We start from the raw sequence: 14064 nt of genomic DNA on the forward strand, positions 1-14064 counted from the left end.
GTGGCTATTGCAGTCTGGAAGCTGGCAACTCCAGACAGCTACCAATCAGTCGCTAACCAGTTTGGAGTTGGAAAGTTGACCGTTGGAATTGTGTTGATGCAAGTTTGCAGGACCATTAATTGCATCCTGCTCAGAAGAACTGCGACCCCGGGTAATGTGCATGACTTTGTGGATGGCTTTGCACAAATGGGTTTCCCTAACTGCGGAGGGGTGATAGATGGCACACATATTCCAATTCTGGCACCAGCCAACCTAGCCTCCGAGTACGTTAATCAGAAGGGGTATTTCTCTTTGCTTCTCCAGGAGCTTGAGGATCACCATGGGCGTTTCACTGACATTAACGCAGGCTGCCCCGGAAAGGTGCATGACTCATGCATCTTTCGGAACACTGGCCTGTTCAGGAAGCTGCAAGCCGGGACTTTTTTCCCAGACCAGAAGATCACCGTAGGGGAAGTCGAAATGCCCATTGTGATCCTTGGAGACCCCACTTACCCTTTATCTCCCTGGTTCATTAAACCCTACACAGGGAGCCTTGACAGCAGCAAGGAGTCGTTCAACAACAGGCTGAGCTGGTGCAGAATGACTGGAGTGTGCTTTTGGCCATTTAAAGGGCCGCTGGCGCTCTCTGCATGGGAAACTGGACCTAGCCGGTTATATCTGCGGGCTGTACCCTCCATAACATTTGTGAAGGGAAGGGTGAACGATTCACTCAGGCATGGAACTCGGAGGTTCAAAACCTGTAGGCTGAATCTGAACAGCCAGAGAGCAGGGCTATTAGAGGGGGCTGCAAGGATTAGGGATGCCTTGAAGGAGCAATCTGAGGCTGAAAGCCACCAGTAACGTCTGGTGCCCTGCATGGGAGTGAAGTGCAGTGGTTCCAATGGTAGTAGGAATCTGTGTTTGCTACGCTGACTTGCAGTACCTGTTTCTTTCTTGGGCTAAGGTATCTTTTACTTTATGCAATAATAAAGAATGTTTTCAAAGCAAAAAAAATCCATTTATTGAAAAGAAAATTCATTTATTGAAAAGAAACCCAACTGCCTGGGAAACAGAAAGGTCAAGAGGGTGGGGTCAGGGCTGGCCTTACCATGAGGCGAACTGAAGCAGCCGCCTCAGGTGCTAGACTGTGGTGGGTGCCACTAGGACCCAGCATTTCAAAGTTTTGGCCCAAGCAAGGGTGCATGGGGGCGTCATTTCAGATCCCCACCTCAGCCAAAATGTTGTGGGCTGGCCCTGGGTGGAGTGGGGAACGGTACAATCACAGATTTGTGTATGTCCTGTTATCATACTCACCTTCCTGTCTGGAGTGCTGTGCAATGAGTGCTGCACTTCAGGGTGGCTATACTGCATGGTGATGGGGGTTGAGTGCAGTGGGTAAGAGTCGTAGTTTTCAGGGCTGGGTAGTGAAGCTATAGGTGTTGAAGGCAGCTGGTGGCGGTAAGAACCCAGATGTTGGGGAAAGTGGGTTGGAGGTGACATGGGGCATGAGGGAAATAGTTTTGGGACAAGGGCTGCAGGAGGGAGGGGGGGGCACGGTATTGCTCCGCCTGCATGGCTACGAGTGCCTGGATAGAGTCTTCTTGGCACTCCATTTTGCTTATCAGCCGATCTGTGCTTTGCTGCCTGAGCAACGCGCTTTTGTGCCAACACTCCTCATTCTGCTGGCGGATCCTCCTTTCACTGTCCCGCCACTCCTGCACTTTTTGATTTTCCTTACTTGAATGCTGCATTATGCCACATGTCTTCCTTGCTCCTACATGGCCTCTTTCTGATTCTTTGGAGTCTTTTGGCCAGTGATAACACGGACGGCTGAGATCTCAAGGTTGCATCTGTAAAAGCAAAATGCAACACTTAACAGAGGCAGCATTGTTCACACCAGACAGAGCAATGATTCCCCCATACTTAAGGGCAAGCATAGTCTACACAATAGCATAATTTGCCCATCCCAACGTGAGCGCACATAACCCACAAGAGCCCCAAAATGATGAGTAAGCACAGGGTCAAGCATGACTGACTGGTTCATGGCTGTACTGTCCTCTGGGTTTTTATGCCTTGGGGAGAGCCAAAAGCGGCAGGGGGCCCCTATACTGAACACTGTCCCCACATTTTCCACAGGAGTTTGCCTGGAAGATATCTCACTGCTGAGGTGACCTGGGAAGCAAGGGAGGGTCTTCTACTGCAATTCGGCTTCCACCCTGGCCCATATGCAGCTTGCCTGTGTGCAGCAATGGTTCCCCCGCCCCTCACGGCACAGTGGTGTGGACAAGTTAGCCTTACTGGGACAAGGACCACAGTGGCTCTCCCGAGAAACCTGTGCAAGTGCATTGCCCAAGTTCTGGATGAGACCTTTGAAGAGATCACTGAGGCTGATTCCTGCGATGTGAGAGAGCACATCAACGCCCTATTCTGCATCTAGGCAGGCATGCAGCCTTAACCCTCCTCACCCCAAGAGCCCGCACCAAATAACTTCCTTCCCAAAATAAAAGTCGCTTACCGGGAACCTCCTCTGGTGTTTGTCCTTCCCCAAGCACCAGCCGCCGCGACTGGCCACCTTCCTCCTGGCTTGAGAACAGCTCCTGGCTGCATGCATCTAGGGATTCCGGGGTGTCTTCCTCCGCCTCAGCACCCTCGCTCTCGCTTTGCTCCTCCTCCTGCCTTGTTGAACTGGGCTCTGAAGTGTCCATGGTGGTACTCGGAGTGGAGGTGGGGTCACCCCCATGTACTGCGTCCAGCTCTTTGTGGAAACAGCAGGTAGCAGGGGCAGCACCGGAGCGGCTGTTTGCCTCATGGGCTTTGCAGTAGGCATTCCGCAGCTCCTTCACTTTAACCCTGCACTGCAGTGTGTCCCAGTTATGGCCCCTTTCCATCATGTCCCTTGATATCTGCCCGAAGGTATCGTAATTCCTATGGCTGGAGCGCAGCTGAGACTGGACAGCTTCCTCCCCCCAAACACTGATGAGGTCCAGCTCCTTGCCATTGCTCCATACTGAGGATTGCATGGCACGTGGAGGCATGGTCACCTGGAAAAATTTGCTGAGAACACTCCATGCCTGGCTGAGCAAACAGGAAGGGGATTTTCAAAATTCCCAGAGAATTTAAAGGGCGGGTCTGACAGTTGGTCACCTGAGGGCAGGGCAGTAGAGTTCAAAGTGATAACCAGAGTGGCTAGAACAGGCATTGTGGGACACTTCTGGAGGCTGATCAGAGCGCACTAACAGACCAGGGCGTCCACACTGGCACTATGGAGCTCCAGTGGGAGCGCACTAAATGTTACCCCACTCGCAAGTTGGAGTACCAGGAGCACTCTAGCTGCGGAGTCAGAGTGCTCTACATGCCTTGCCAGTGTGGACGAGTAGTGAGCTAGTGTGCCCAGGGCTCCTTTAATGTGCTCTAACTCGCAAGGGTAGCCAACCTCTAAGAAAATTATGTAGTACATGGATTTCACTAGATAAATCTTTTTCTGACATCTGCCATATTTTTTTTTACGTGTGTGAAATGTTAATAATGGTAAAAGATGCTAGAGTGATAGGGAGAGCACTTCAGTCTCTAAGCTGCTTATGGAACAGGTAAAGCAAAGGCAAGAAGCAAAACAAGCTTCCCCACAATGTCCAGTCAGTGTGCCACAGCTCTAATTTGGCGGAATTATTTCTAGGACTGAAAAAGACAGTTCTGTCTAGTTGGCCCTTAGAGCCCTCTGCTGGGAGTTCCAACTGTGTTGGGTTGTGGTACTTGTCCAGTGGGAACTGAACTTATAAACTGAATTCACTTAACACACCCATCAGATACCTACATCTTTCAGTCACCACCAACCTGAATTAGATTTGAAACAGTGACATAGAGGTAAAAGTCTCTCTTATTCACTGCCAATCCACTAACCTATGCAGTCCCCAGTAGTCACCACACCTGCTCAGCATCTTTCTGCATAAACCTGATGCTGCCCTTGATGAATAAGTCTTTCTAAAAGTATTTTCCAAGTTGAGAAGAGTTTACAGTGTTGCCAGGTGTCAGAATTTTCAGGAGTCAGATAAACTGTTACTTCTGGTGTGAATTCATTTAGGGTGAGCAAATGTTAAGAGAGACAATCAGATATGCTTGATATTGAAGCTTTTTACATAGCTTCTAAGATGATTATGGAGATGGAGAAATACTTCAAATGAGACTTTGTTTAAACTTATTCTGGGATAGCAGATTATGTTTTCATACCTATAAAATGCAGCTCATTAGAAGGGACAACCCTCATTTATAGAGTGATATTTTTTTCCATCTCCCCAAACCGTAAGAGTAGCTCCCTTACTGTTTTCTTAACAAGATGCATCAAGACCATATTGAAAAAAGAAAAATTTTGAGAGAAGGAAGGAAAATCAGTTTCCATATTTTCCCCTTCCATTCTGATCTCATTTTTCTTCTGTCTCTATTTCTTCTCTGTTTTTCTTATTCTCCCCTTTCCCAAATCTGCATTCTCTTTTTCCCATCCCATAAGTGGCTATCATTTATTTCTGTTTAAAAAAAACACCCTCCTTTCCAGCAGGCTGTGGCCATCACAGGTTAGCATCCTCACCTTTTATGAAGTGAGATTACTGTAAATTTAGATTGTTTGTGAAAATGAGTTAGATAATCTCAACCCAGTTTCAATGAATGGATATCCTGTTGATGCATGAGAACTCTTGGACAGGAATAGTAGAATGGAGAATTCTGGAATTATGTATTTTCACAATCAGTATTAGGGCTGTGTCAACTCAGGCTTTGTCTTCACCCTTTAAAAAGATGCATTTTTTTACCTCAGGATAATGAATGCACATGAGCTACCCTGAGGTAAAAACGCAGTGAAGACAAGGCACTTTAGTTTTACCATGAGGTAAACTCACTGAAGTCAGTGAAACTCACTATAGCCCTGCCTGGAGTTGACATCCCGTAGTTTATCTTGTGGTAAAACTAAAGTGCCTTGTCTCCACTGTGTTTTTACCTCAGGATAGCTCAAGCACGTTAATTATCCTGAGATAAAAAACTCTCCTTGTTTAGCAATGAAGACAAGGTCTCAAGTACCTTTATAAGCCATAGATGATGTTTTTCTTTATTTAAAAATAAACTCTATTCTTAAAAAGAGGTTATTTTATCACAAGAAATATGGCTAATGTTATGGGCTATCTCATAAGCCAAATGATGCTCTTAGCCAGAGTGGTCTTGTCTAAATTGAGAATTTTCACTGGTGCAAGCAATGGTGAGAGCACCACTGTTAAATGGCTGCCAGCATTTTTGCCACTATGTCATATTGACCTGGCCTATGCAGGGTTAGATTATAGAAAGAGTATAGCGAATAAGACAATGCTTATGACACTGGCTACTGGACCTGGGGCTCAGGAGATCTGGGTTCTATTCTTGGCTCTGTCGCAGACTTCCTGTGTGACCTTGGCCAAGTCACTTAATTTCTCTGTGCCTCAGTTCCTCACTTGTAAAACTGGGATAATAATACTTTCTTTCTCCCATGCTTTGTCTATTTAAACTATAAATTTCTCAAGGCAGAGACTGCCTTTTACTATACATATACATATACAGCACTTAGCAAAATGGGATCCTGATCTCAGTTGAGGCCTCTAGGAGCTACCATAACAGTACTGTTAAAAATAAAAAGTATCTGTGTCCTATCCACACTAGCACTGGAATCTGAGGAAAATACATGCAAGGGAGGGAGGCCATGCTGTGCACTGATAATCTGCTAATTGAAAAACCGTAAGGCTTTCATGATGATCCTTAGATTGGGATTCCTAATATGTAGATCTTATCCATTAAATTAATACAACTTTGCCTGAAAGGGAGTGCCTAGCTATAAGCAACTGAACTAAGGAAATTTCAAAACATTGCTGAGGATGTACTGGTTAGATCTCAGGACTGGGAATGAGGCAACCTAGGTCATATCATAAATCTGCCACTCGTTCTCTGTATGACCTTGGACAAATCACTTTATCTCTTTGTGCCTCCATTTCTCCAAATGGGGGGTGGTAATACACAGCTCTTTACAAAGTCAGGCTTACGGTCTTCAGATAAAGAGCTCTATACAAAAGCAAAGTATAATTGCTATATTTGACAGATAGGAATTGGGTTTCTTCTGTCTGTTAGTCTGTAAATGTACCTAAGGAGGGAAGGTAAAATAAACTAGTCTCTGGGGCTTGTTTAGTGTTGCAGATAAGTACTTCCCTGGGTGAACAGGCAAGGCTTTATCTTACTTATGCTCTTCAGTGAGTCACGAAGATGTAACCCTAATTATGGTGGTACCTCAGAAGGCCCTAAGATCATGCAGCACTGCAGCATGTGTAACGCCACTGAAAAAGGCGGTATCTTTGCTGAGATACAGACCACAGGGATAGAGGAAAGATTTTGTGATTTATTTTTACATTAGTACAAAAGGTCATCCACACTGAAGTGGTGAGATATTTCTACATTGAAACAGTTCAGCCAGTCTGCACCAACTGAAAAAGTTTACAAGTTTGTTTTTCTGCAGAGGAGTTAGGTCTATTGATATTTTCCCCTACAGACCTAAACACCCCTACTTATAGATTATGCATTGCTTATTTTAAAGTTTGACATTTTCATTTTTTTAATCATTAGTACAACCAGGCAGAGGCCAGGTCAGGGATTGTTTTTATTTCTGCGCACATTGCCAGTGCTAAACTAATAATGATAGTAATTAATATTTATATTGTGTCAGTGCCCAGGGACCGTAATCAGGAACAGGGCCCATCATGCTAAATGCTGGCCTGGCTAATGATAATTTTACACTTGATTTGCCAGAGTTTATGCTCCTTTCTATGTTCCTTAGTAGGATCTGACTTCCAGTTTTTAAAGGAATCTCTTTTTGTCTCTAACTGCCTCTTTCACTCTGTTGTTTAGCTATGGTCCTCTTACTGTTTTTATTATTATTTCGTTTGAGCCTCTATTATGGTGTGTTTAAATAGTTTCCAAGCAGCTTGCAGGCATTTCACTCTTGTGACTGCTCCTTTTAATTTCTATTTAACTAGCTTCCTAATTTTTGTGCAGTTCCCCTTTTTGAAGTTGAATGCTACTGTGGTGGGTTTCTTTAATATTTCCCCCCCTACAAAGATGTTAAATTAAATTATATTATGATCACTATTATCAAGAAGTTCAGATATATTCACTTCTTGGACCAGATCTCTCCCTGGTGGGTTCCAGGATTAGCTGCTCCAAGAAGCAGTCATTAATGGTGTCCAGAAATTTTATCTCTTCATTCCTTACAGAAGAAATCCCCAATTATTATTGGGTTTTCTGTTTTTGTAGCCTCTCTAATCTATCTGAGCATTTCACAGTCACCATCAGCATCCTGGTCAGATGGTTCATAGTATATTTCTACTTCTATGCTCTTATTATTCAAGCATAGACTTTCAAGCTATAGAGATTCAATGGTACTGTTTGATTCATTTCAGATTTTTACTATTATTGACTCTGTGCTTTCTTTCACATGTAGTGCCTCTCCCACACCAGCATGACATATTCTGTCATTCCTATATATTTGGTACCCTGGTATTGCCATATCCCCTTGATTATCATCATTACATCAAGTTTCTGTTATACCTATTATATCAATATCCTCATTTAATACCAGGAACTCAAATCCACACGTTTGTATGTAGACTGCTTGCATTTGTATACAAGCACTTATAAAATTTGTCAATATTTAGTTGTCTGCCTTCATGTGATGTAATTGAATGGGGCTCTTTTTCATTTGACTACTGTTCTTTAGTTCCTACCTGTCGTTTATCAATTTTCCCCTTTAGTAGGATATAGAGTATTCCCTTTAATAAATCCTCCCCAAAGGGATGTGTCTGTCCACATTGTGTGCTCCTCCACACCTGTTGGCTTTCTCCCAGCCCTTAGTTTAAAAATTCCCCTCGAACCTTTTTAATTTTACATATAGTACCAACAATCTGGTTCCCTTTTGGTTTAGGTGGAGCCCATCCTTCCTTTATAGCTCCTCCATTCCCAAAAGCTTCCTAATTCCTAATAAAACTAATTCCCTCCTCTGAACACCATCACCTCATTCAGGCATTGAAACCCTACAGTTCTGCCTATCTAGCTGACCCTACACATTGAACGAGAAGCATTTCAGAGAATGCTACCACAGAGGACTTTAATCTCTTACTTAGTGGCCTAAATTTGGCCTCCAGGACCTCTCTCCTACCTTGCCCTATGTCACTGGTACCTACATGTATCACAACTACCAATTCCTCCCCAACACTGCACATAAATCTATCTAAATGTTTCAAGAAGTCCACAGCTTTCATACCCATCAGGCAATTCACACCCAGTTATCACAAACCCAATTATCTATATTTCTAATAATCAATTTCCCCATTACTACTACCTTTCTCTTACTAATAACTGGGGTCTCCTTATCTGGACAGGTATTATCAGTTTAAGAAAATACCATGATATCATCCTGAAGGAAGGTCCTGACTCATAGACTTTAAGGTCAGAAGGGACCATTACAATCATCTAGTCTGGTCTCCTGCACAACATAGGCCACAGAATCTCACCCACCCACTGCTGTAACAAACCCCTGACCTATGTCTGAGCTACTGAAGTCCTCAACTCGTGGTTTAAAGACTTTAAGATGCAAAGAATCCTCCAGCAAGTGACCCCTGCCCCATGCTGCAGAGGAAGGCAAAAACCCCCTAGGGCCTCTGCCAATCTGCCCTGGAAGAAAATTCTTTCCCGACCCCAAATATGGCAATCAGCTAAACCCTGAGCATGTGGGCAAGACTCACCAACCAGACACCCAGGAAAGAATTCTCTGTAGTAACTCAGATCCTATCCTATCTAGTGTCCCATCACAGGCCATTGGGACCATTTCCTCTCACTCCAGCTTGATGTTCTCCTTCCCTCAGACTTTCATCCTTCTCAACAGCATAGAGGCTACCAGACTGCTCTACTATGTCACAGAAAGTCTCATCCACGTACTTCCCTTAGATTGTCCAGTGTAGTCACTCTAGGCTCAAGAGCCTCTACTCAGTCTCTGTAAGCCATGAGTTGTTTGCACCAAATGCATATCTGATGCGGTGCTTACCCCCACACCAGGTAGAGCAGACTAAATTAGGTTAATTAACCTGATAGGCTGCACCTGAGGGAAAGCCAGGGTTTGAAAGGCCAACTGACAGTGGAGCCCAGTTGAGAAGGAACTAGCAGGACTAGTATAAAGTCAGGACGTTGGCAGTGGAAAAATAGTGCAGGGGAAATAGTCTGTAATTACTTCCTGAGAGAAGGGGAACAGCCAGAAGATGTAGGAAAGAGGAACAGGGTCTGGGAGAGAGCCGGCCACAATTGCTAGACATGGGGTCCCTGGATGGAATCTGGAGTAGAGGGTGTGCCTGAGTTCCCCTACCACCCACTGGAGGAATGGCCAGATAAGGACAGTGAAGGGAAAACTGCCATTTTGTATGGAGAGACTTTGATACCCTGGAAGGGGAAACCACAGAGTTATCTGGTCGGAGGGCCAAGTCACAAAGAGGAAGCTGCAGCTTCTAGAGTAAGAGGGTCCACAGAGAAAAGAGAGGACAATGGGGGGAGACAACACAAGGGCAGGCTTTGGACCTGAAAGAGAGCTAATCCCCAGAGTAGCCAGTAGACGGTGCCCTAGAAGTAAGTGGACCCCGTTACAGCACACACAGGTAATCATATGGGCTGCATTCAGTGCAATAAACCAGATAGCCTCCACTTTGTGGCTGGACTTCTGTCTGTATTATTTTTATTCTCCAGGGGTTTTTGTGTGTTTTTGTTTTGGGGGGAGAAAGGGGGGTTATTTGCCTAAATTTAGAAAATGTTTCTCTGGTGTATCTGGCTCTCACGCTCCTTCTCTAAAGTCCCTCAAAAATCTCCTCATTGCTAGTTCCTCTGGGGGCTTAGGAGCTGTCTTTTTAAACCCCTGTTCTTCCTGAGTTAGCCCTACTCACGTGGATCCTAAAAGGATTAGGGATCAAAGAATTGCAGGCTAAAGCCTTGTTCGGAAGCTCCCACCCTTGCCTAGCAGGCTGCTGTGCTCAGCACACAGAACCCCAAACAGACCAAGTATAAACTTCAATCAAGCAGCCACATGGCAAAACAGCAAGCATAGAACAAATTAACAGACAACCCACTCCTTCACCTAGCGAACTCCCTTGCAAAACTCCCCTTTTTTGCTAGTCCTGTTTGATAGTTCAAAGAGAGCATGAGAAAACCAAGGAAGGAGAGAGGAACTGCATTAAAGGGTGAGGCAACGGGCTATGATACATTTATGTTAGCATTCCAGACTTTAAATTCCTCTGGTTTTCCCACAGCTCTGGTCTGACGGTTCTTGTTTACCAGACTCCTAAGGCCTCAATAGCTTCACATCCTGGGCTTTACCATAGATGGGAGAGTTCCTCTAGCTAAAGAGTAAAATGTTATCCTACTGCATCAACATTCTGTAAAGAGGTGAATTTTGCCTCTGAAACTAGTCAATTCAGCCAGTATAATCACCCCAGCATTAAAGTGCTCTGTGCCGTAATAGGATCAGGACTGCCTTTCAAAAGTCATGCATATAGGGTTTGTTGGGAGTGACCACTTCATTTACTCTGGGCTAAACTCAGCTTTCCATGGAAGCAGTGATTTGCAAACTGTACCTCCTTGCAGAGCCTGGTTGGCTGTACCCCAAAAGGGGAATCACGTGAGACAGGGCAGATGGCAGTAATAGTGTCCACCAGTGTTCCCTCTAATTTTTTATGTGCATGTGAGGAATTAATTTTGTTATGTGCACCAATATGGAGATGATGTGCAACACAGCTCGAAGAACACCAGTTACAGAAAAGGTAACTGTCTTTTTTGGCATAAGTGGTAGTGTGCACAACACTATGTCAGCAGGAGAGCTCCTCCTGCCAACATAGCTACCATGGCTTATTGGGAGTGCTTTAATTATGTCTGGGAGAAATCTCTCCAGTTAACATAGAGCAGCTACATGAGAGATCTTACAGTGGCGCAGCTGCATTAGTACAGCTGTGCCACTCTAAGGTCTCTAGCGTAAACATAACCCTAGACCAGTGGTTCTCAACCAGGGGTCTGAGGCCCCCTGGGGGTCCACGAGCAGGTTTCAGGTGGCCACTAAGCAGGGCTGACATTAGACTCACTGAGGCCCAGGGCAGAAACCCGAACCCTGCCACATGGGGTGGAAGCCTGGGACCTGAGCCCACCACCAGGGCTGAAGCTGAAGCCTGAGCAATGAAGCTTTGCAGGGGCTCCTGTGGCATAAGACCCTACTCGCTATCCCCTAACACCGGCCCTAGCTTTTATATGCAGAAAATCCGTTATTGTGACACAGGTGGGCCGTGGAGTTTTTATACCATGTTAGTGTGTGTTGGGGGGGGGGGGGGGCGCAACTCAGAAAGTGACAGATGTTTTTCTAACCTGTTCTTAAAACCTCCAATGACAGTGATTCCACAACACCTAACCATCAGATGAGTGAAGTTCTGGAACAGCCTTCCAAGGGAAGCAGTGGGGGCAAAAGACATATCTGTCTTCAAGACTAAGCTTGATAAGTTTATGGAGGAGATGATATGATGGGAATTAATTTTAGCAATTATTTGATCTTCGACTATATGCCCAATGGCCTGTGACGGGATGTTAGATGGGGTGGGCTCTGAGTTACTACAGAGAATTCTTTCCTGGGTGTCTGGCTGGTGAGTCTTGCCCACATGCTCAGGGTTAGCTGATTGCCATATTTGGGGTCGGGAAGAAATTTTCCTCCAGGGCAGATTGGCAGTGGCCCTGGGGGATTTTTGCCTTCCTCTGCAGCATGGGGTAGGGGTCACTTGCTGGAGGATTCTCTGCACCTTGAAGTCTTTAAACCACAAGTTGAGAACTTCAATAGCTCAGACATAAGTTAGGGGTTTGTTACAGGAGTTGGTGGGTGAGATTCCGTGGCCTGCATTGTTCAGGAGGTCAGACTAGACGATCATAATGGTCCCTTCTTACCTTAAAGTCTATGATTCTATTATTCTATCCCTTGGGAACCTATTCCAGCACTTAACTATCCTTATAGTTAGAAAGTTTCCCCTAAGGATGCTCCATATCACTGCAATCCTCTTCCCCTAGGCAGAATTTCTATATGGGTCATCCTCTTCACACTCTGGGTGAGTCTAGCCCTCTAACTCTCTTTCTTAATATTTTTAGCAAATGACTCGGTTGCTGCAATTTATTGCAACAGAAACTGTGATATGTCATTTTTACATTTATATCACACCTTTCTCCCCACAGGAATATACATACAACCAACACGGAAATGCAGTCAGCTCTAGGGTACAAGTAGCAAAGTGGGCAGTTGGCACATTGCACAAAATTGGGGTGGAAAACAGAATATTTGAGTTAAGTTGAACATTCCCTCATTCTATCAAAAAGTGCCATGGGTTTTTTAATGTCAATGCATGGACAACAGCCAAATACTCACTTGTTATAAGGTTCTGTCCAAAACACACATACTAACTTGCAAGCAGCTGAACACATCTTCCTTGCAAGGATGAAGAGATGAACTAATCCTACTGGTATATGAGCTTTTAGTTACAGACTCTAGACATTTCAAACTTGATGCCTGGATAACTAAACCATCCTTTCTATCTATTTTTCCAGCAATGCCCAGAGGCTTTGCTTCTACAGGAGTGTACCCCAACATATTGCATTACAATTTTGGAGCTTTGTGTATATAAATCCTACATGAGTTGCAGCACAAAATGCTGGGACACCAGCTGAGATTTCAACTCACTGAGGTACCAGTCATGTTCGAGCACTTCTTGGAAAAGCAAAAATCTGCCTCTGAGTGCATAGGAAAGCAAACAATAGGCAAGACAAATATTGTACTAACCTTCATGAGCAATCTGATAGTTATTTTGGATATTTTTCTCTGATATATTCTCTAGGGAAGTCAGTACTGATTACGAAAACATATTTAACTACAACATGCCACAAGAAAATGACAAAATATAGCAGTATTTCTAAATTATAAAATTTGTTTAGGTTTTTAAGTATATATTTGATTTTAATTAGTGAAATTATCTATACATGACACCCCATCCCCAAATTCTTCTTCTATAACCCATTCCTTGCTACTTGGAAGACCCACGTGTTTGGCAAACTATCATATAAATACAGATTCACATACACAGTTTATTTTTTTCCAGACAAACTCGTTTGTGAAAATACAAATGCAACTACAACCACAGCTGGCACATACTGTAATGTCTGTGATTACAGTTCTGATTAAATATCTGTTTCTGTTGCCAGGAATGTTTGTTGAGCTCCACCTTAATAGGAGCAATGTGAAAGCAATCAGCTGTGGCCACACCTGGGGTTTATTGTGGCAGCAGCAGGATATAGCTGTCAGGTTCAGGACTTGTGTTTCATGTAGGTGTGTAAATGGCCTCCCACCTGGTTACTCCTATTTTTTTTTTCTAATTTTTGATAGCCCTAGCGTTAGTGGAATTACATTTGCAGCAACTTAGGGAACAGAGATTTGGCTCTTGTTTCTTGCTATTTATAGGTATTAAAAGAAAAACAAAGCTGTAAATGTGTGTTGCTTGAGGTATAGCTGATTTTTCACTATTATTATTTATTATTATTATTACTTTTTTTCTGCCCTGTTTAAGAAAATGTTCAGAGTACATACTGTACTGACCTTGGTCTTCAAAGGTATGGTCTAGTAGGTTGAGCCCAAGACCAACCAGCAGGAACTCCTGGGTTTTGAATCTAGTTCTGCCACAGAGACCTCCTCTGTGACACTGGGCAAATCACTTGATTTTAACCTCTCTGTGCATCCGATTCTGTCGTCCTGCTGTTTGGTCTTGGGCTGAACCTACTCTCTGTGCATCCGATGAAGTGAGCTGTAGCTCACAAAAGCTTATGCTCAAATAAATTTTCAGACATTTTTCTATATTCCTTTCTCCAAGAGAAACTGTAACAACTTCAAAGGCATTATAGCCCTACACTCTCCCATACATTTACATATTAGAAAACTTAGTCTGTTGGAGTCTGGAATCAACGGAGAGAAATCAGGAA

General features: G+C 44.1%; 2 protein-coding genes across 8 annotated transcripts in view; both read right to left on the bottom strand.

Annotated features, from left to right (window-relative positions):
* TJP1 (tight junction protein 1) overlaps positions 1 to 14064 on the bottom strand; it is a 308680-nt gene that overhangs the window by 167118 nt on the left and 127498 nt on the right. The gene's annotated exons all lie outside the window — the stretch shown is intronic.
* LOC142073491 (uncharacterized) lies at positions 1675 to 3219 on the bottom strand. The gene is made up of 2 exons (XM_075133333.1): positions 2495 to 3219; positions 1675 to 1829 (listed from the first exon to the last, which is right to left on the bottom strand). Exons 1-2 carry the CDS (start codon positions 3012 to 3014, stop codon positions 1714 to 1716), a joined length of 636 nt encoding a protein of 211 aa, XP_074989434.1. The 5' UTR covers positions 3015 to 3219; the 3' UTR covers positions 1675 to 1713.

The sequence above is a fragment of the Caretta caretta genome, chromosome 10, assembly GCF_965140235.1.
Source record: "Caretta caretta isolate rCarCar2 chromosome 10, rCarCar1.hap1, whole genome shotgun sequence".
In the NCBI taxonomy this organism is placed as follows: Eukaryota; Metazoa; Chordata; order Testudines; family Cheloniidae; genus Caretta; species Caretta caretta.

Bases quoted from the DNA above. Each gene is read 5' to 3' on its own strand.
- LOC142073491 (XM_075133333.1), bottom strand. From the start codon at position 3,014: ATGCCTCCACGTGCCATGCAATCCTCAGTATGGAGCAATGGCAAGGAG. The intron at 1,830-2,494 runs GTAAGCGACTTT...TTGCTTTTACAG, and splicing joins AACACCAGAGGAGGTTCCCG to ATGCAACCTTGAGATCTCAG.